This window comes from Lethenteron reissneri, unplaced genomic scaffold (genome assembly GCF_015708825.2).
Source record: "Lethenteron reissneri isolate LAM-NWPU_2019-01 unplaced genomic scaffold, ASM1570882v1 scaffold_120, whole genome shotgun sequence".
Lineage (NCBI taxonomy): Eukaryota > Metazoa > Chordata > Hyperoartia > Petromyzontiformes > Petromyzontidae > Lethenteron > Lethenteron reissneri.
This window is the reverse complement of record NW_026890893.1, coordinates 1,318,110-1,339,477: the sequence shown is the minus strand read 5'-3', so window position 1 is coordinate 1,339,477 and position 21,368 is coordinate 1,318,110. Positions and strand designations below refer to the sequence as shown.

At 44.5% G+C, this 21,368-nt stretch overlaps 1 protein-coding gene across 2 annotated transcripts in view; it reads right to left on the bottom strand.

Moving 5' to 3' along the window:
* LOC133361695 (guanylate-binding protein 1-like) overlaps nucleotides 1-21,008 on the bottom strand; it is a 141,597-nt gene extending 120,589 nt beyond the window's left edge. For both annotated transcript variants that reach the window (XM_061580697.1, XM_061580698.1), the window contains exons 1-3: nucleotides 20,345-21,008; nucleotides 18,568-18,616; nucleotides 12,339-12,364 (exon numbers count right to left, since the gene is read on the bottom strand). In XM_061580697.1, coding sequence (XP_061436681.1) covers nucleotides 12,339-12,364; nucleotides 18,568-18,616; nucleotides 20,345-20,534 — 265 coding nt within the window. In that variant the 5' untranslated portion in view covers nucleotides 20,535-21,008. The remainder of the gene's footprint in view (nucleotides 1-12,338; nucleotides 12,365-18,567; nucleotides 18,617-20,344) is intronic.
* Between the last annotated feature and the right edge of the window lie 360 nt (nucleotides 21,009-21,368).

Below are 21,368 nucleotides of genomic sequence, written 5' to 3'. Positions count from 1 at the left end.
AAAGGGAGGAAGTAGGATTAGCAGTAATAAAGGAAGGGAAATTTTAATTTTAAGGAGATGCAGCAGCCAAACCCCCGCGTATCAAGCTCGTGCATTATGTAGGCAACAAAAAAGGAGGAGTTTCTAAAGAACTGCAAATGCCCTACTACAATATAATACACCTATGTGAAAAAAAACTAAATATGAACTACATCAATATAATCAATGTGCTCAATATACTCTCCAAGTTTGTTATCGGTTCACTATATGGTAGTCATTATATAGTGTAGCGTATACCCAGTTACTTAATATCATTGGTTCTTTCGGTAAAGTCACGTAGAAGGGAAATAATAAAATAATATAAATTTAAAACAATACAAATTCTCACGACGTTTCGACTGCAACACAAGCAATCATCATCAGGTGTGAAATCCACAGCAATAAAAATTTGAAAAGGATCTCAAAGCTATGTGAAACCCTCCCCATAGAGGCTGTTAAATTTTGATTTAAAGCTTTCGTGACTGCAGGGATTCATATTCTTGGTTCTTTAGGTAAAGTCACGTAGAAGGGAAATAATTAAATAATATTTATATAAAACAATAAAAATTCTCACGACGTTTCGACTGCAACACAAGCATTCATCATCAACTTGTTGGAGAGTATATTATCCACATTAATTATATTGATGTAGTTTATATTTCGTTTTTTCACATCGGTTTATTATATGGTAGTTGGGTAGTTGCAGTTCTTTAGCGTCAATATGCTAAATTCCTCTGTTGATATGTAAACTCAGCTTATTGGATAGTATATTGAGTATATTGATGATATTGATGTAGTTTATATTTTAGTTTTTTATCGGTTCATTATATAGTGTAGCTTATACCCAGTTACTTAATGTTAATAGCTCAGCTTATTGGAGAGTATATTGAGCACATTGATTAAATTGATGTAGTTTATATTTAGTTTTTTTTTCACATAGGTGGTAGTAGGGCATTTGCAGTTCTTTAGAAACCCCTCCTTTTTTGTTGCCCACATAATGCACGAACTTGATACGCGGTGGTTTGGCTGCTGCAGCTCCTTACGATTAAAATTTCTCTCCTTTTATTACTGCTAATCCTACTTCCTCTTTTAATCACTGCTAATCCTACATAATACACTAGCATAATTGAGACCCCCCACCACCTACACATTCCACAAGGAGTGACTAATCCCATATCTGCATTTTTCATCAATATGCTTAATTCCACTGTTGATATGTAAACTCCTTTGTCAAGGCGCTCTCCGACCCAGCTTAAATATACACTGCCACGCTTGGCGGTGTTCATTGGGACTCTGTCCTTCCGACAGCTCTGTTTCTTCACCTGAGGATGGCTGCTTGTGTTGTGGCCGAAACGTCGTGATAATTTTTATTTTATTATGTTTTATTTATATTATTTTATTATTTCCCTTCTACGTGACTTTACTAAAAGAACCAAGAAGATAGTGCAATATTCCATGAGGGCTTGAGCCATCATCATCAATCAACTACAATGATCACCACCACTATCCTCATCAACCCTGTAATCATGATCATCATCTTGTACACGTTGATAAGACAACATCCAAGAATAATGCCTTATATTTTTGCCCTGACTTTTTATGAATACATTTCTGGATAAGAGCCCCTCATGCCATATTGGTCATTGGGATTATTTTAATTTACTTGAACACACTGGGTTAGTGGAGGTTTGGGGCGCCGCAATGGTGATAATGATCTCCCTCGCCTGGTATGCAGGAGATCATGGGATTCGACCCCAACACTGATGCCTGTATATTTGTAGATTGCATGTTCTCTCTCCCGTGGTCCCGTACATTTTTCTCCAGGTCCTCCAGTATTTCTCTCCACATTTAAAATCAACATGGGTTTAGATTATTTGGCTGCTATAAATATCCACACGATGATATGCCGACTTTGTTAAGCTATCATTTCTGATAGCCAGGTCGCGCCTGCAAAGTATCGACAAAGCTCAGTGGGCTTTACCTGATAAATGTAATGAATGGTGAAGGCAGGGAGCATGAACTTCAGGGCATAGTAAAATAAAATAGATTTTGCAGCACTGTCAACCTGTTGGTGCTTGGTGGTCTCCCATCCAAAGCACGATCCAGGCTCGTAATCTGCTCGGCTTCCGATATCTAATGAGATTGGGCGCAATCTTGGGTGGAGGATTTCTCTAAAAATCTGTCTGTCGCCTGATGTTGCGAGTTGTAATTACAGTACTCGAATTGCAAATGTTGTGGGTTTACTCTCCAACATACCGGTGTGCTGTATGCATACAAATTTGCATGTTTTGTTTACGTACCAAACTTGACTAATTATCTGTGTTGGGTGGTGGCGAGTTGAAGGACACATTTTATTCACGCGATCTCACCCCAAAAAACATTTATTATGAGCCTTGGGTGATTTGTTCATAAGTAAGGCTATGATTTTGTCATGGTGGTCATGGAAATCGTGAAATTGAATGGAGAAAGGTTATTAGAAAAGCCCAATATTTCAGCCATGTCCTTTATTTCCTATTCAAACATTCTGAATGTCACAGGTTAAAACATAAATTAAGTGTTTTTTTTAAGTGCAATGATGTGGGCCGGAAAAGAAGACGTCTGGTATGGGCATTGTACTGTCCCTATGCAAATTGTTAAATGATTCAGCTCGCGCCTGACTCACAGGTAACCAACCCCGGTCATATGGCCAGGCACTCTGCATTCAGAACTCCCCTCTCCTCTCTCGCTCTCCATTTGTTATCCTCTGCTCCACATTCCTTGCCAGTCAATAATTGCCCAAAGGGCTTTGTACCTGATGATGACTCACTGAACAAACATGTCTAAAATTAACATCTTCTCCAGCTTATATGATTAACTGGCCAGGTGGCACTGAGTATCCAACACATGCTAAGAGTCTATATCACTACTGACGATACTCACCTGACGTGGTGGACGCTGCATAACACGGACAATCAGGAAGATAAACAACCCCTCTGATTGGTGCTTAATGGACTTGAAAGGGGATTGGCAGGGAAATCGAAGGGATTGGAGTTAGAAATACAAAATGGAAAGAGTGGGAAATGGATTATTGACAGGAATGTCAGTTGGGGATCCATTAGAGAAAGTGGAATTTGATTAGTTGGAGGGAAAGTGGGTCAAGGAATCTTCGAGAAAGGGGCTTGAGGGATATATAAGTAGGGAGAAGCGAGAGAGTTCAGGACACTTGGAGAAAATATCATTCTTGAAGACCTGCATGTGTCTCGTGCCTGATAAAAAAAGATTCCTACTGTTGAAGATTGCTATGTAAAGTGTCACGACACGTGTAGAGGTATTATTGTGCACTCCCCATGCCGTCAGCTGGTAGTATTTCACACGTGTCAATAGGGGGCAGAAGAGTGACTGAGCCCAGTGTCCAAAGACTATGGCCCAAGGGGCCAACGGTTACCCCAATGAGATAGCGGATCCAGGGCCGCAGACCCCAGACCCTAGGAGGGGGCTGGGTGATGACGTCACCCTCCCAGGACTTGGTGGAAGGTTCTGGAAGGAAGGTGTGGCCGGGGCGCGGCGAGTCACAGACCTGTATAAAAGCCGGACCTCTGAACGGTCCCGGCAGTCGTCCACCCGCAGATCAAGAGCTTCCTGAAGAGAAGAGCCCAATGGGCAGAGCCGTACCCCTGGCAAGGGTCGGCTCCAGCTTATATATCTATGAAGACCAAGCTTCACTCAAGAAGGGTTAGAATATCTTCTTGGTTCTTTCGGTAAAGTCACGTAGAAGGGAAGTAATAAAATAATAAAAATAAAACATAATAAAACAATTCTCACGACGTTTCGGCCACAACGCAAGCAGCCGTCCTCAGGTGAAAACCAGGTCCGTCGAGGCGACAGAGTCTGAATGAAACAGCACACGAGCTTGGAGCATATATATAAGCTGGGCGCATTGACAAAGGAATTTGCATATCAAAAGGAATTTAGCATATTTATGGGAAATGCAGGAATGTGATTAGTACTGCATATGCACTTGCATTATGCCGGATTAACAGCATCAAAGGGAGCTGCAGTTACTGCTGCTGCTGCAGTTGCTGCTGCTGCAGTTTCTGCTGCTGCTGCAGTTTCTGCTGCTGCTGCAGTTGCTGCTGCTGCTGCAGTTGCTGCTGCTGCTGCAGTTGCTGCTGCTGCTGCAGTTGCTGCTGCTGCTGCAGTTGCTGCTGCTGCTGCAGTTGCTGCTGCTGCTGCAGTTGCTGCTGCTGCTGCAGTTGCTGCTGCTGCTGCAGTTGCTGCTGCTGCTGCAGTTGCTGCTGCTGCTGCAGTTGCTGCTGCTGCTGCAGTTGCTGCTGCTGCCAGTTGCCTGCTGCAGTTGCTGCTGCTGCTGCAGTTGCTGCTGCTGCTGCAGTTGCTGCTGCTGCTGCTGTTGCTGCTGCTGCTGCTGTTGCTGCTGCTGCACTTGCTGCTGCTGCTGTAGTTGCTGCCTTATCCATTTTAATATAACACTATGTATTATTCTACCCACCCTAATGTGTATCACACTGCTATATGTTTACTATACAATTACGACACCATACATTACTCTGCACACTGCACCATGCCAGTGAGTGGAACGCGGTCTGAAAGTCACCGTAAACGTGAACACAATCAGTTAAGATCCGAATTGGTTTATTACGTCCTTCCAATGATTGCTAAGGGTTAGAATAACCTCCGTATTCGTACGAAGGACTACCTTCTCAGTGTATCAGGTGTAAGGGTCAGTTAACCCTTTGTGTTAGGGATTTATTGTTAATAAAATACGTGTTGCCTCAGAGAGACTCTCCTCTAGTTATTGATCCACTACACATGTATAAAAACGCATTAAAGGTTTTTGGCTCAACATGAAACATAAAACCTGAGCAATTGTCGGCATCGGTTTGGCCGCCTTTGCACTTTTGCATGTCGTCTACAAATTGAGTAGCTTTTTTGAGACACAATTTTCATCAAAGACACTGCCAATTAAAAAAATATATCATCATGGTCTGACCAGAGATCCGAGTAGACCCTCCTCTAACCCTCTTTCTCTCTCGATCCTGCCTGGGTCTCATTCCCTAGACCACAGATAATTTTCATGCCAATACGCAATGGCGATTTAGTGAGCATATACACCAGTTCTACGTGTCTCTGTGTTGTTGAAAATATAGATGCAGTAGACTCGATTATCCGTCTGCGGATTTATCCGATTTCCTGGTTAACCTGAGATTTTGACACAAATGAATGACTAAAAGATTTCACTTAAATCCAAATTAATAATCTAAAAACGGTGATACATTAAATTTCGATTTAAAGCTTTCGTGACTGCAGGGATACATTCTTTCTAGATTTGAAGTTTTCGTGACTGCAAGGATTCATATTCTTAGGTTTTTTCGGTAAAGTCACGTAGGTAAAACATCAAAATTAATAAAAATAAAATAAAATAAAGATCACGACGTTTCGGAGGCAACACAAGTCTCCGTCATCAGGTGGGACCGTCACAGCCAGATTAGCTGCATCAAGTGAGGCAATGATTCAAGATGTAATCCCTTAAAAGCGAGTTGAGGGGGGAGGAGAGGGGGGGGAGCTCATCAGAATGTGGTAGCCAATGAATGGAACGTATCGGGAGGGAGGGGGGCGGGGCCAAAAGGGTGGGCGACGGCGTGGAAGCGATTGTGCGCAAGAAACAAACTGCTGCACACGCCAACGCATTGGACAGAGAAGGGGGAGGGGGAGGCCTGATATACATGATACAAAAGAACGGAAATGCCATTGTTTATACCAATGTAGTAAGTATATATGGAGGCTTGACGACAGGATCGGAGGCACACTTATTTATTACACCAACACAGTTATTACAGGTCACTTGGCTACAGGGATTCTCGACAGCTAACCCCTCTAACCTATACCAATTCCTCCACTACGGGACTAGGGGAGGCTATCTGTCCCAGCTTGGTTAAGCTGGGATCCCGGCTCCCTGAGTCACCAGACCAGCTTCGTCTGGGCTCTCGGGGCCACGCCACCGGCTTGCCCTGGTCGGCCCTTATAAGGACAGCGAGCCAGGGGAGCTCTGGGGCCTACACTAGCTGGTCTTCCGTCTTCTCTGGTTAAAGCTGAGTCCCGACCTCGAGCCCTCGAGCTCATCACCTTTTATAGGACTCGCCCCCGAGGGGGGGCCCGTGGGGGATACACATGCGGACGTCGGTGCTAGCGCCACCCTTGTGTACGGCCGTAACCCCGCCCCTTGTGTTTGTTGGCCATCCGTGGCCATGCATAATCACACCTCAACATTCGTAGCCATGCGCAATTACACCTCTACACCAATGCTGGCTGAACAATGAAGAGATTACTGTTAAACACTCGGTAAAGTAAAGTAAAATAGTGCCTGTCAGATAAGATGGTCCAAAAAAGTGTAATTACGTCTTTTTTGCGTGGTTAATAACATCTTTCAAATTATTACTAAGTTTGTACCCATCATCACGGTTGAAATTATGTCTGTGTTTGTATATTTGTATGGCTTCGTGTACAAACCTTTGATGGTAGCCAGGAGGTTTGCAGAGAACCTTGGTCTCGGAAAAGACAATTTCATGAGAGCCCACCGAGTTCTAGCAATGATCGGCAACGGCCGAAGAATCAGTTCTGCCGTGTTTCAGATCTGACTTGTGCTCGCGGACACGATCAGCAACATGACGTTTCGTTTCTCCAATGTAGCAATCACCACAAATGCAACTCAATTTGTAGACTCCAGGATACTGTAAGTCAGGAACGACATCCTTCACAGATGGAATCAGATCACGGATTTTATGCACTGTACTGAATCGGACTTGGATCTTATGTTTGTTTAGAATTTTGGAGATCTTTTTGGTCACGCCTGCTATGTATGGTAACGTGATGGTTTTGGTCGGAGTTTCATGTGGCTGTTTCTGTGTGGTGGGAGAGACAGCTTGGCGGATAGTACGGTCAGAGTATCCGTTCATCCTGAGGGCCCGATGTACATGTCTTAATTCACCGGTCAGGTGGTGTTGGTCAGAAATGCCATGGGCTCTGTGGTATAGCGTTTTGATGAGATAATTCTTTTGAGATGGGTGGTGGTGGGAATCCGGTTTCAAGTAGGAATCTGTGTGGGTGGCTTTCCTGTAGACAGAATGTCCCAAGGATCCGTCAGGCCTCCTCTCAAACAGAATATCCAAGAATGGTAGTTTACCGTCTTTCTCCACTTCCATGGTGAATCTGATGGATGGGTGTCTAGAATTGATGTGGTCCAAGAAGTGGTTCAGTGCTGGGAGGCCATGTGGCCAGATGACGAAAGTGTCATCCATATACCTCTTACAAAAGGAAGGACGCAGGGTGGATGTCTGGATGGCGTCTGATTCAAACTTTTCCATGAACATGTTGGCTATAACTGGTGACAAGGGGGAGCCCATAGAGGTACCCTCATTCTGTTTGTAGAAGGTGCCATTCCAGGTAAAATAGGTGTTGGTGAGGCAATGCCTAACCAGCGCAGGTACATCAGAATTCAATCCATGTTGGACTAAGTCCTCAATTATTGTTAGGGTGTCCGGTACTGGGACTTTGGTAAACAAAGATACTACATCAAAGCTGACGAGGATGTCATCAGGAGATAGTACCATGTCCTTAACCATAGAGACTAATTGGGTTGAGTTGAGTACTGCCGAAGAGGTCTTGCCTGTGAAGGGGAGCAGAGTATCTGATAGAAAACGGGCTAGTTTGTACGTAGGAGAGTTTATCGTCGACACGATGGGTCGTAGCGGGGTGCCTTCCTTATGGATTTTGGGAAGACCATAGAGTCTGGGAGGTCTAGCCGCCGATGGTTTTAGAGAGGGACGTTTGCTTGGTTCGATTAGGGAAGTCGAACTCGTGATGATACTGTTGGTTTTCGTCGTTAGGCTTTTAGTAGGATCGTTTTTAATTTTGGAGTAACTCCCATCATTAAGAAGGTCCAGGATTTTGTTGTTGTATGAATCTTTATCCATGATGACCGTGGCATTGCCTTTGTCTGCCGAGAGGATGACTATATCATCTCTCTTTTTTAGGTCCGCGAGTTCAGAGCGTTCGTTTTTGCTGATGTTACTAGTGGGTTTCTTAGCATTCTTAAGAATAGTAGCTATTTCAGCTCTTGCTACATCCGCATGGATGTGTCCTATGCCTCTGAGGGCTACATCAATCTGAGAAATCATATCTTCTACTGGTATATATTTAGGGGTGACGGCGAAATTTAGTCCTTTGGACAGTACCGTTTTTAGATTGTCAGAAATTGGGATGTTACTCTGATTAATCACGGTCTTGTTAACATCCAGCTTTGCGATGTGTGGCTCTGGTTTTTTCTTAGATAGGAGGTTGAATTTAGAAATCAGGTTAGCTTCGCATTTGGCTGACATTGAGTCAGCAGAAGCAGAAGTCATGTTATCAACGTGGTTCCAGTCCGAAGGTGACATTTTTGTGTTAACACAAAAAAAAAATCCTGGACCTTTTTAATGATGGGAGTTACTCCAAAATTAAAAACGATCCTACTAAAAGCCTAACGACGAAAACTAACAGTATCATCACGAGTTCGACTTCCCTAATCGAACCAAGCAAACGTCCCTCTCTAAAACCATCGGCGGCTAGACCTCCCAGACTCTATGGTCTTCCCAAAATCCATAAGGAAGGCACCCCGCTACGACCCATCGTGTCGACGATAAACTCTCCTACGTACAAACTAGCCCGTTTTCTATCAGATACTCTGCTCCCCTTCACAGGCAAGACCTCTTCGGCAGTACTCAACTCAACCCAATTAGTCTCTATGGTTAAGGACATGGTACTATCTCCTGATGACATCCTCGTCAGCTTTGATGTAGTATCTTTGTTTACCAAAGTCCCAGTACCGGACACCCTAACAATAATTGAGGACTTAGTCCAACATGGATTGAATTCTGATGTACCTGCGCTGGTTAGGCATTGCCTCACCAACACCTATTTTACCTGGAATGGCACCTTCTACAAACAGAATGAGGGTACCCCTATGGGCTCCCCCTTGTCACCAGTTATAGCCAACATGTTCATGGAAAAGTTTGAATCAGACGCCATCCAGACATCCACCCTGCGTCCTTCCTTTTGGAAGAGGTATGTGGATGACACTTTCGTCATCTGGCCACATGGCCTCCCAGCACTGAACCACTTCTTGGACCACATCAATTCTAGACACCCGTCCATCAGATTCACCATGGAAGTGGAGAAAGACGGTAAACTACCATTCTTGGATATTCTGTTTGAGAAGAGGCCTGACGGATCCTTGGGACATTCTGTCTACAGGAAAGCCACCCACACAGATTCCTACTTGAAACCGGATTCCCACCACCACCCATCTCAAAAGAATTCGCTCATCAAAACGCTATACCACAGAGCCCATGGTATTTCTGACCAACACCACCTGACCGGTGAATTAAGACATGTACATCGGGCCCTCAGGATGAACGGATACTCTGACCGTACTATCCGCCAAGCTGTCTCTCCCACCACACAGAAACAGCCACATGAAACTCCGACCAAAACTATCATGTTACCATACATAGCAGGCGTGACCAAAAAGATCTCCAAAATTCTAAACAAACATAAGATCCAAGTCCGATTCAGTACAGTGCATAAAATCCGTGATCTGATTCCATCTGTGAAGAATGTCGTTCCTGACTTACAGTATCCTGGAGTCTACAAATTGAGTTGCATTTGTGGTGATTTCTACATTGGAGAAACAAAACGTCATGTTGCTGATCGTGTCCGCGAGCACAAGTCAGATCTGAAACACGGCAGAACTGATTCTTCGGCCGTTGCCGATCATTGCTACAACTCGGTGGGCTCTCATGAAATTGTCTTTTCCGAGACCAAGGTTCTCTGCAAACCTCCTGGCTACCATCAAAGGTTTGTACACGAAGCCATACAAATATACAAACACAGACATAATTTCAACCGTGATGATGGGTACAAACTTAGTAATCATTGGAAAGATGTTATTAACCACGCAAAAAAGACGTAATTACACTTTTTTGGACCATCTTATCTGACAGGCACTATTTTACTTTACTTTACCGAGTGTTTAACAGTAATCTCTTCATTGTTCAGCCAGCATTGGTATAAACAATGGCATTTCCGTTCTTTTGTTTCATGTATATCAGGCCTCCCCCTCCCCCCTCTCTGTCCAATGCGTTGGCGTGTGCAGCAGTTTGTCTCTTGCGCACAATCGCTTCCACGCCGTCGCCCACCCTTTTGGCCCCGCCCCCCTCCCTCCCGATACGTTCCATTCATTGGCTCCCCCCTCAACTCGCTTTTAAGGGATTACATCTTGAATCATTTCCTCACTTGATGCAGCTAATCTGGCTGTGACGGTCCCACCTGATAACGGAGACTTGTGTTGCCTCCGAAACGTCGTGATCTTTATTTTATTTTATTTTTTTATTAATTTTGATGTTTTACCTATGTGACTTTACCGAAAAAACCTAAGAATATGGATACATTCTTATTATTTGAAATATTTAGCACAAGTCACGTGCTTAAAACTGATCTAATGTGGTCTAGTTAACCTGAAATCCCGTGATCACCTCTACAATATAGTGGTTGCATATCTTTACAACAGTGAGTGGAGTTGGATTGATTTGGATTGGCGTCGCTCTGCTATCCACTTCGTGGAGTTTTCTGTGCTGGAGCAGGAAAGTGCTATCACTGAGCACGTGCATCATCGATCAGTCAATCGTTAGTATTAATTATAAATCGAAAGAGTAATAATCAAAATCGTCAGTTGTGCTTCATTTTTAACGATTTATCCAATCACTTATTATTTCGTGCGTTTTCATTTATAAAACTGTTCATTGATACACACAATTTTCTTAACTTACACGTATTTCATACCTGTGTAATATGAGGATGCGGGCCTCAGCCCGCAGCCAATGGGGTGTATAGCAACATCGAGAAAGTTCCAGGGGTGAGGCTTATGATTGGCTGCGTGGCATCACGTGAGCCAGGTGATATAAGGGGTGGAGAGATACATTTCGTGGTCAGTGTGGAGAGGTTCGAGAAGAGACCACATTCTGCGCTTCTGGCACGCCAGCGGCCACGTGGCAGGCCGGAGGCTGTCTCCCAAATGCCGTTAGCCAGCGGTGTGAGGGAGCGAGGAAAGCGAGCGAACGCCACGCTCGAGTAACGGGAGTAATGGGAAAAAAGAACCCAGCGGTGTGAGAGAACCGTGTAAATGAAGAACGAATAAAGACAAGACAAGAGATACGATAACGTCCGGAGTGGGTTTATTACACCTGCATTAGTGCTTTTTAACATCTAAATACGAGGAAATTATATATTTTTGGATTATTTGCGAATTTGAATTATCTGCAGCAGTCCCCCTCGTCATTAGAGCAGACAATTGAAAGTGGACTGAACATTTGTTTAATCCAATCTTGATTTGAAGCTTTCGTGACTGCAGGAATCCTTACTCTTTGGTTCTTTCGGTAAAGGCACGTAGGTAGAAAAATAATTTATCACAACGTTTCGATCGCAACACAAGCAATCGTCCTCCGGCGAAAAAAATTTCAGCAGTAGAACTGCTGAACCAGGAAAAACACAGCGGGAGAGCTGTTACAACAAGAGGTTATATAGGTTTGAGGTGGATGCAACCCAAGGGCAATCAGGCGGGGTCTGAAATGTAAAGGAGTCCCGTCACCACACGCACACACATCAGCTGTGTTAATGGGAGAGATTAGAGGGAGATTAGCAAGTTAATGTCAGCAGTGTTGTTTAATGTTAACCAGGAGCCATATTTTGACCGTGGCCTGCTGTTTCTTTTTAAGATGTCGCACCAGGAAGCGGTTGACGCGCAGTGTTTCATAGTTATTACAATTGCATAATTGAACCTCATGGTGGGACCACGGGGTGCCGAATAAACGGAAGTAAAAATCGTAATTAATTTATTTTTTGGCGACTCCATCCCACCACGCACATAATCGCCAACTGGCGCGGATCATTCTGTTGTCATGTCGTCCAAGCGCAGCGAGGACGAATGCCGTAGTCATAAACAATACTTTGAAACTTTGATTAGCACATCGTGTAGAGAGCTCGTCGAGAGGAATATATTGCCGTATTGTTTGCCTTCCACAGACATATAATGACGTCATAAAGCAGTTTATTCGAGAGCCGGCGGCTTATGGGACCCTAGGGTCCCGCCATAAGGTTCAATTTACAAAGAGGTGACTGCTGGGCGCAGGTCATGAACCTCTGCAGAAAAAAACATCAAAATCTGCTGACGCTCGGCCAGGTCAGACGCTAGATTGCTCTGCTGTGAGGATGCAAATGGGAAGTGACCATACCTTTATTGACTTGATCGCCCGGCTCGCTGCAAGAAATAAGAAACATAGTGTATTAGAATCATGCACTTGCATTGCTCATTATATAAGGTAGACAATAATCGTATCCAACATTTTTACTAAATGATCATCATTACTCATTGATTTTTTTCTCAAATATGTTACGTTAATATATAATATAAAAACAATTTGTTCATTTAAATAATACATGGTTGTGCAGGTGAATGGATGTAAGAGATGGTGGGGTGTAGCAGTGATTCTTAGTGTGGAGATATGTCGTGGTTTGTGGAGGTGTGTGGTGTGTGAGGGTGTTGGTGGTGTGTTTGAAGTTGGCGGTGTTGTGTGACGTGTTGGTGGTGTATTGGAGATGAGTTGTGGTATGTGAGTTTTTCTGGTGGTGTGTCGAGGGTGATTCTCGAGGTGAGGTTTGTAGACGTGTAGTGGGTAATCAGGGAGAGCGAGACTCACTGGAGGCAACACGTTTATTTATGACCTTAACAGAGTTTACACAAAGGGGTAACGGCCCCTTACACCTGATACACTACGGAGGCATCTCCTCCAGACCATTCTGCCCTCAGACTGGTTAAGCTTCAGCCCTACACTGGTTAAGCTTCAGCCCGACCATAGCCAGGGGTTTAGGTTCTGCCCCCTGGGCTATTGTGCCCGGACACTGGGTACCCGGCCCGACCCTAGCCAGGGGTTCGGGTCCGGTCCTCGGTCTCTTCTTAGGGCGAGTCTTTGGGTCTTCAGATGGCAACTCCAGGTCTTCAAATGTTCTACAGCAGCCGTACCCATTCAGGGGTCCGGCTTTTAACGTCAGCCCCGTCTCTCTCCACCCCCACAACTCCCAATTGGTGATAGGGCAGTTGTGGAGAGAGTGGAGAGTTTCCCATACCTGGGTAAGTGTGCTCATGACCGGTTCTGGTTTGACAGCAGAGGTCTCACTCCAAATCAGTTCAGCGGTATTATTTTCATCAGTTGCGTAACACGGTGTGGAAGCTACCTGGTCTGTCGCTCCCTACAAAGCTTCAGGTCTACTCGGCCAAAGTCACTCCCTCCCTTCTCTATGCTTGCGAAACGTGGACCCCCTAATGTAACATCTTCGCCGGTTAGAAAGATTTAGGCTGGCCTGCCTACGATCCATCCTGGGTTTATTCAGGCTGGATTGTGTGAGGAGCTCACATATCCTTGAAAGATCTGGACAAAGTCCCATCGGTGAGCTCCTCTGGCAGGCAAGGTTGCATTGGCTGGGCCATTTAGCCCACATGCCCAGTCACCGCATGCCTAAACAGCTTTTGTTCGGCTAGTCGAGGGGGCTAAACGGGCACAGTACGGGCTAGAGAAGAGATGGAGTGATGTGGTACAGGAGGATGTGGAGCTGAGTGGACTTGCTGATGACTGGTACCAGCAGTGTCAGGCTCGTGAAGGACGCGGAGTGCCGGGTGGTTAAAGCACAGCAAGTTGGCACAGTAGGGGCCACAGGTGGTGCATCAGCCAGTCATCTCAGTCAGTCGACCTATTTGCACCTGCTGGGTCTGCCCCTTGGCCTCCTGCCAGCGGGCATTTGACTCTTCACATGGCCTCGATTTACACATAGCCTGGCACAAGCGTAATGGTGACGTCACCGCCACTTAGTGGTGAATGCGGTTGTTGTTGTTTGACTTCTTTCGCAACTTTGCCAACTGTGGAAATCAGAAGTGTGTGGTGGATAGTAGCAGTAGTATATGAAAGTGAGTGGTGGTGTGATTATTGGTCATGTGTTGGAGGTGAGTGGTGATGTGTGGAGGTAGCATAGCGGTTAGCGCTTTGCGCTATAAATCCAACGACCAGAGTTCGATTCCTGCTCATGGCCAACACCAGTGATTGTTATTATCTGCACCGGCCCTGGGCCTCTCCTAGGTCGACTCAGCCTTAAATGAGTACCTGGTGCGGTGTGTAAAAATATCGCCACTGGGGAGTCATGGTGCTGGCCACCCTCCCACTCAGGTGTCGTGCTGGCCTGCAAAAGTGCTCGCTTACAGCACTTGCCCCAACAGTCTGTTAAAGGCCATTACGGGGGATCGTTGTATTTTTATTCAGGCATATCCCGGTTTATTCCCAGGATGTGTTCCTGAAAACCAGAAAATAAATCGAAAGTACTTAAACCAAAGCAAAGATATGGGCAAGTGGATCGTAACGTGGTACAGTACCATGACAGAGGATGCTCAGTAACCCATTGCTATGCTATACTGTAAAATCAGTGTGAAAAGTAAGTGCATATTACTGATATGTTAAGGTGTATTACCTCGTCTATTAGATTATGTATTATTAGTTATATATCATTTGAACATAGTTTATTCTTGTAAAACAACAAAAGTTGCTATAAATACGGTATGTGGAGAAAAAAACATTAATAGCGTCCATAATATAAGTATTTCCTTGGTTAGATCACGTTAACGTAAATGTGTCATAAAACCAGAAACCGCCCAACACAGCCAATTAGTAAGATTAGTCACGTAAACAAAAAAATAGCCAATTCGTTACTAGTGTAATAAAAGACTCGGACGCTTCTCTCTGTCCTGTGTCCTTTATTTGGGTTCGATCTCTTTTCCCTCACGGCACTCCCCCTTACTCTTCGCTCTGCAGCCCCAGGCTGCTATCGCTCACGTAGCCCACTTCACAGCACTCCCCTATATACTCTTCGCTCTGCAGCCCCCAGGCTGCTGTCGCTCACGCAGCCCACTCCCTCCTTGCAGACCCGCTGCCGTCTCGTCGTGCAGACCCCCGCTGCTCAACTCCACCCTTGCAGACCCGCTGCTCTCTCTGCAGCCTCCTCGCTGCTCCTCCAGCCCCGGGGTCGGTCACCGCTGGCCGACGGTGCCGATCCTCGAGGTCTGTGTGTGTGGCGATCTCGCCACACTCTCTCTTCCCCACTCTGCCCTGCGTGGCCTTACACTTTCCCCAGTCTCCGATCACCCCTACTGCTTCCGGTTTCTCCCCTTATAACCCTGAACCCTGTCCCCCACGTGACGTAACTCCTCCCCCCATGACGTCACTTCCGGAAGGTCGTTTACGCCCGCATTACACTAGTGTAGAGGAGTAGTGTGATGACATGACGTCATGGGCGCCGTGAGGCGTGATGACGTCATGTCATGAGCGCCGTAGGCAAATATCGAAAAGAATGAGGGCGGGTCTGAGTAAGTGGGAAGAGCCGCCCAAGGAGGTACTTAAGGGGGACCCCGTGACGAAGGCGGGTCGTTGTGGGAGTCCGGGATGTGGATCGGCTGGAAGCAGGTCTCTCCTGCTCGTGACCGGACGGTGTCGGTTAAACCCCCGTCCGGGTGCGACGAGTGGGAGAGCCGAAGGGATAGCCAAGAGTAGGGCTCGAGGAAGTCTGAGAGAGCCGGCTAAGAGTAAGTGGGATTCTGCTCTCCTCAGTCGGGCGGTGTTGGCTGAACTGAAAGACGCAATAATATAGCGACCATTGTTTTGTTAATTCACAGTTAATTAACATGCATAATGTACACGCATGCACATCATGCCTGTACATTTATATGTGTGCGTTACGTATGCGCATTCTGTCGTTTTTTTTGGGGGGTGCAAAAATCACAATAGCTGTTATTGGTGAAGAGTAGAGTACCGTACAACATTGTAGTCGGAAACTTTATGACGCTTTGGCGCCATCTGGCGTATGAATGTTACCATGCAACGTAACAAAAATTTTGGTCTTTTCTGGTAAGGTTTGTAAATATCGAATATGTTATGACGAAATACCACAGTACGTATAAATCGGGGTTTGTGGAGGTGTGGTGGTGAGTGGAGGTGTGTGGAGGTGAGTCCCGGGCCGATCTGGCGAAACAGGCAAAACCGAGCCAAAGGCCATGCTTGATTTAAGTGTCGAATATTATATATACAGTACATTATACACTACATGGAACTGAAAAAACTAAAATACTAAACGTACATACATCACCCCATGCAGATTAGTAAGTACCTGATAGTAAATGCAGCAACTTTTTAAAGTTGGATATTTATTTTTGCCTAACTGTATGTTTAGTTATGCCAATTTCAGATAATAAAGTTTCAACACAAAAATATAAAAACCTAAAAACACGTCATGCAAATCCGGCGCCTCCTTCCCCCTGAAACTACCGGATAATCGATTATCTAACCTATACAGAACGGAACAGCTGTATACGAGAATAGTTTTGAAGCCAGCAAATAAAGTCAGGTGAGCACGCACAGTCACGGTTGCTAGTGAGTGGTGAGAGAGACATTATGCTTGCAGATCAGGGATTGGGGGGAAATCCAACTAGAACTACTATTTTTTTTTTCACCAGGTAAGGCCCCACTGAACTATACTGCCCTTTTTCAGAAGCGACCTGGTTATAACAAAAAATATGAGCCAAGAATGTGTGTCCCGCGTGTGATGTTACTCCACATGAGGCCCACCCCCACGCGTGACGAAACTCCACATAAGGCCCACCCCCATCATTAATATTCATGAGTGGGTGGATTTTTACACTAACGCAGAGGAAGGTCGAGCTGAATTAAATATGTTTTATGCAAAGTCGCTTCAAATATGACGTTTCTTTACAGAAAATGACGGTGAAAAATAAATCTACGCAGCACAGCGCTACATCCGTACGTGACGTCATTGCAAAAGAGCCCCCCCCCCCTTCATTAATATTCATGCCCTCGTGTAAATTTACACTAAGGCACAAGGTCGCGCACTCCACATGCCGCACCCCTCCCCTCATTAATAATCATGAGCGGGTGACGTCATTCCACATGCCGTACCCCTCCACAATAACAATTAACCGGTGACGTCACTCCACATGGGGAAACCCCCCCCCCCCTCATTAATAATCACGAGATGAACAATTTTTCTATTGAATATTTCAGATTTACTACAATGTACACCCGTCCTTGCACGGGCAAAAAGCTAGTCGCAAATAATAGCTCAACGAAGTGGCTTATCACCATGTGGAAATGTATAGCGGCAGCCAAATGCTCTAAATGCATGTTTGTAAATGTAGAGGGAAAAAAAAACGGAGGAACCCAAGAAAAGTCCACACGACCACCACGGGGAGAGAGAGAGACGCAGACTCCAAATATACAGCAGCAGACATCAGGGTCCGGATAGAACCCAAGTCCACTTGTATATCAGGCGAGGGAGTTAACATCTAGCCACCGCGGCACAAATCACTGTACTTGAGGTTGGTAAAAGCTGTGAATATGCACTGTGTGAGCAAAAAAGTGCTGCACAGGTGGCGCAAGACTGATGAGACGCGTATAAGGGGCCGTCCATAAATGACGTCACGCACCTAGGGGGGGGGGGTCAGACATTTGTGTCGATGTGTGACGAGGGGGGGGGGTCAAAAATCGTCCAAATCGCGTGACGTCATTTATAGACGGCCCCTAAGAACTTTGTCCATTGTGAATTTTGAAGTTGTAGGCTATTGTGACTATTATAGTTGACAAAGACAAATAGCCCTCGTATAGCCTGAACAGACTGTTGGGGCAAGTGTTTTAGCAAAGTAGCACCTGTGGCACACAAGTGGGTGGGTGGCCAGCACCATAACCGGTCGCCTTTGTCTCCCTAAGTGGTGATGTTTACCCACCGCACCAGTTAGTCATTTGAGGCTGAGTCGACCTAAATGAGGCCCAGAACCAATTCAGATAATCGCCGTTGGTGGCTGCGAGCAGGAATCATACTCTGGCCACCGGGTTTGTAGAGTAGCGCGCTAACCGCTACACCACACATACACAGCGTAGTCTGTTCACTATTTTGTTTTTGCTACAGTCGAACCACGTGACGTGTCTTTGATACGCAATGAGCAAAATACCCTGTCTTGTAGTGAAATAATTGTTTTAATTGTGGACTTGAAGGAAATTTATAACATTTTGTTATGATACGAAACGACAAAACACTTCCAGGTCACATTTGCAGATTTAACGACGGCTTTCGTGACCAATATTATCAATAATAGAGGTTTTTGGGTTAGATCGTGTAAATATCAATGCGTCGAATGGTAAATGTTGTGAATGCACACTCCAACACACAACCGGTTAGTGCTGAACTCGGAACGAATTAGCTAAGTTGTATTTACGCGACAAACCTTACTGATTGGCCGTGTCCGGTGGTGGCGAGTTTAACGACACATTTATACTTACACGATCTAACCCCAAAACAAACCTCTATTTTAGATAACATTTACAGTATATTAAATTACGACAGTTAATCTCTGACCTCTTAGTCACCACCTTGGTCGTTTTGTCTTCTTTTGGTGTTACAACTCCTGTGGGGGTCACACACAGAAGCCGTGAAAAGCGCATTGACTGATTTTTCAATGTATCTCTGTGCACGTGTGTGCGAGTGGATTCGATAACTCGTAAATATCAAAGACGTTAAAAAATACCTGAGCATCAAGTTGTTTTTCATGCTGTAAGGGTTTTACCATGACGAGATCATTCCACGTATATGTGGTTAATGCACACATGGATCCTTGCGAAAGGTTTCAGTTTAGTGTTTTAACATCTTAACGCCTGTTTTATTGCCAGAAATGGTAAAACATTTTCTTATATTTTCATACTGGCAAGGGAGGTCCAATATGATGTTAATTTGACAATATTGCAAGAACAAATTTGCAATGAAAGAAAATCACGAAAAGTTTATTTTCGGTGTTAATTTCACTTTCACTGAAAGGAAAATAACGATTGATATGACTCTCCCCCTTTGTACATACACTGTTGCCTATCCTGGATATATAAATATATTTATTCAAGAAGATCTTTTGGTTACTTTTTTGTCATACCAAAAAACTTGCTAATTTTATTTTTTGTTGGCCCTTGTAATTTCCGTAGGCCCTGGGCACAGTGGCTACTGTGGCCCATTAGATAATACGGCGCTGATCAGTGCACATTGCAGCAGAACGAGACAGGGGGCATGGAACAATAGGAAAGAGAACAAAAGAAACCCGTCACCACCTCGGTGGCTATGATCGACGGAGCAAACTTTACTCTTTGATTATTTCGGTAAAGTCCTTGCAAAATGTTTCAGTTTGGTGTTTTAACATCTTAACGCCTGTTTTATTGGCAGAAAGGGTAAAACGTATTTTTATTACAAGCTTTTTATTAACTTACTCTGTCTGTTGTTGTCGTTGTATCCTCAAATATTGTAACTCAAATTTTACCCACTTCCCAATGTGTTATCGACTGCAAACTTGGTATACTTATGTCATTCTAATGACTACTATATTCTATCATTAAAAAATATATTAAAAAAAAATGTAATGTTATGTTTCGGCTTGGGTCTAATTGTCCACGGTAAACTGACTTTGGCTGTAAATCACCACGGTCCCTTACGTTATGGGAAGCTTCGGGGCCACTTCCTGAAATCGTGGAGTTCTTGCATTACTAGTACGGTACATTTCATAAAAGCGTGTTTAAAAAAAAAGTTGTTTTAAATATTACTTATTTATATGTCAAATTAAATCTACTTATCTACGGCTTACAGCGTGCTCCCATTGAGTGAGGAACAGACTGAACAATGCACCTGTCAACAGTAACGACATCTGTCCAGCAGCTGGAAGAAGAACCAACGCGTGAAACAAGCTAACAGCGGCGATAGTAGTAACATGGAGCGGAAGAACCAGCTGTAGGAAGTTATTACTGAAGGCCCAACGTAACAGAAGTGCTGAGGGCCTACATAAACCTTAATCCGGACCTGGCGTTGATGTTTACTCTATTGAGAGCGATATTGGCACACACGCAAAATAAAGATTGATTGATTGACTCGATTAAACACTTTGTGTCTTCACGTAAAGTGGTAGTTGGGTATGAGATTGGGATGCATTTAACTCGCCCAATCACTCCCTCGCTTACTCAGCGCACTTATTCACTCACAACACTCACCCACACACTGACCCACACTAACTCACCCACTCATTCACCCACACCACACCACTTGCCCACAAAAACACCCGACTCACTCATTCACCTACACCACACACACACCACTCACTCACCTGTCGTTGTGCTGGCCAGTCGATTCATGAGGAAGGATTTTCCAGTTCTGTATTTTCCAACTATTGCCACCACCACCACCGGTTTGTCTATTTTACCCAGAAGATCAGCTGTTTCCTTGTTGACGTAGAACTTTGAGTACTCGTCGGTCATGATGAACGGCAGAGGCCTTGGTGGATATGGAGATGACATGGTGATACGTCTCTGTGCGTTTGTGTGTGTATCTAAGTGTGTTTATTTGTTCCTATAAGTGTGCACTCCTGTACGTCTCTATGTGTATCTCTGTATGTCTAAGTAGTGTTCTCTGGGGTGTTTGTTTCTATGTTTGTTTCTGTGTGTATGTATGTTAGTCACTACATTTCTGTGTATATGTACGTGTCTGTTTTTTGTGTTTCTGTTTATGCGTGTGTCTAAGTGAGTGTTTCTGTGTATGTCTGTATCTTTCAGTCTGCTGTGCCTCTGTGTCTATGAGTGTCTATCTCTAAGTATCTCTGTGATTTGTTAAGTTGGTCGGTGTCTATATTTATCTGTGTCTCGGTATCTCTAAAAGTGTCAGTCTCTGTGTATGTGTTTTTGTATGTGTCCCTGGGTTCGTGTCTACGTGTTTTTCTCTATCTCTAAGTCTATGTCTCTGTGACTGTGCGTGTCTGTCTCTTGCCACGTAAATCTGCGCAATGAAGGGCAGAGCGTTTTTTACCTTTAAATTCCTTCTATGTGTGTGAGTGGGGTTTAAACAGGATGTGCTGGTTTAGACTTGGTTAAGCGAATCTTCCTTTTTAGAATGAGAAAACATTAACAACACACACACACACATCTATACACACGTAATGATAATTATAACATCATTAGACCTCCTTTGCCAGTACCAAAATATAAGAATAGGGTTTTTCCCCTTTTTCTGGCAACAAAACTGCAACCTTTTTACAAGGAATCATTTGTGGATTAACCACAATACGTGTGGTTACAATGCAAATAAAAAACACTGATAATAAAGGCATTGTCCTTGAAACTGATTAGTCCACACCA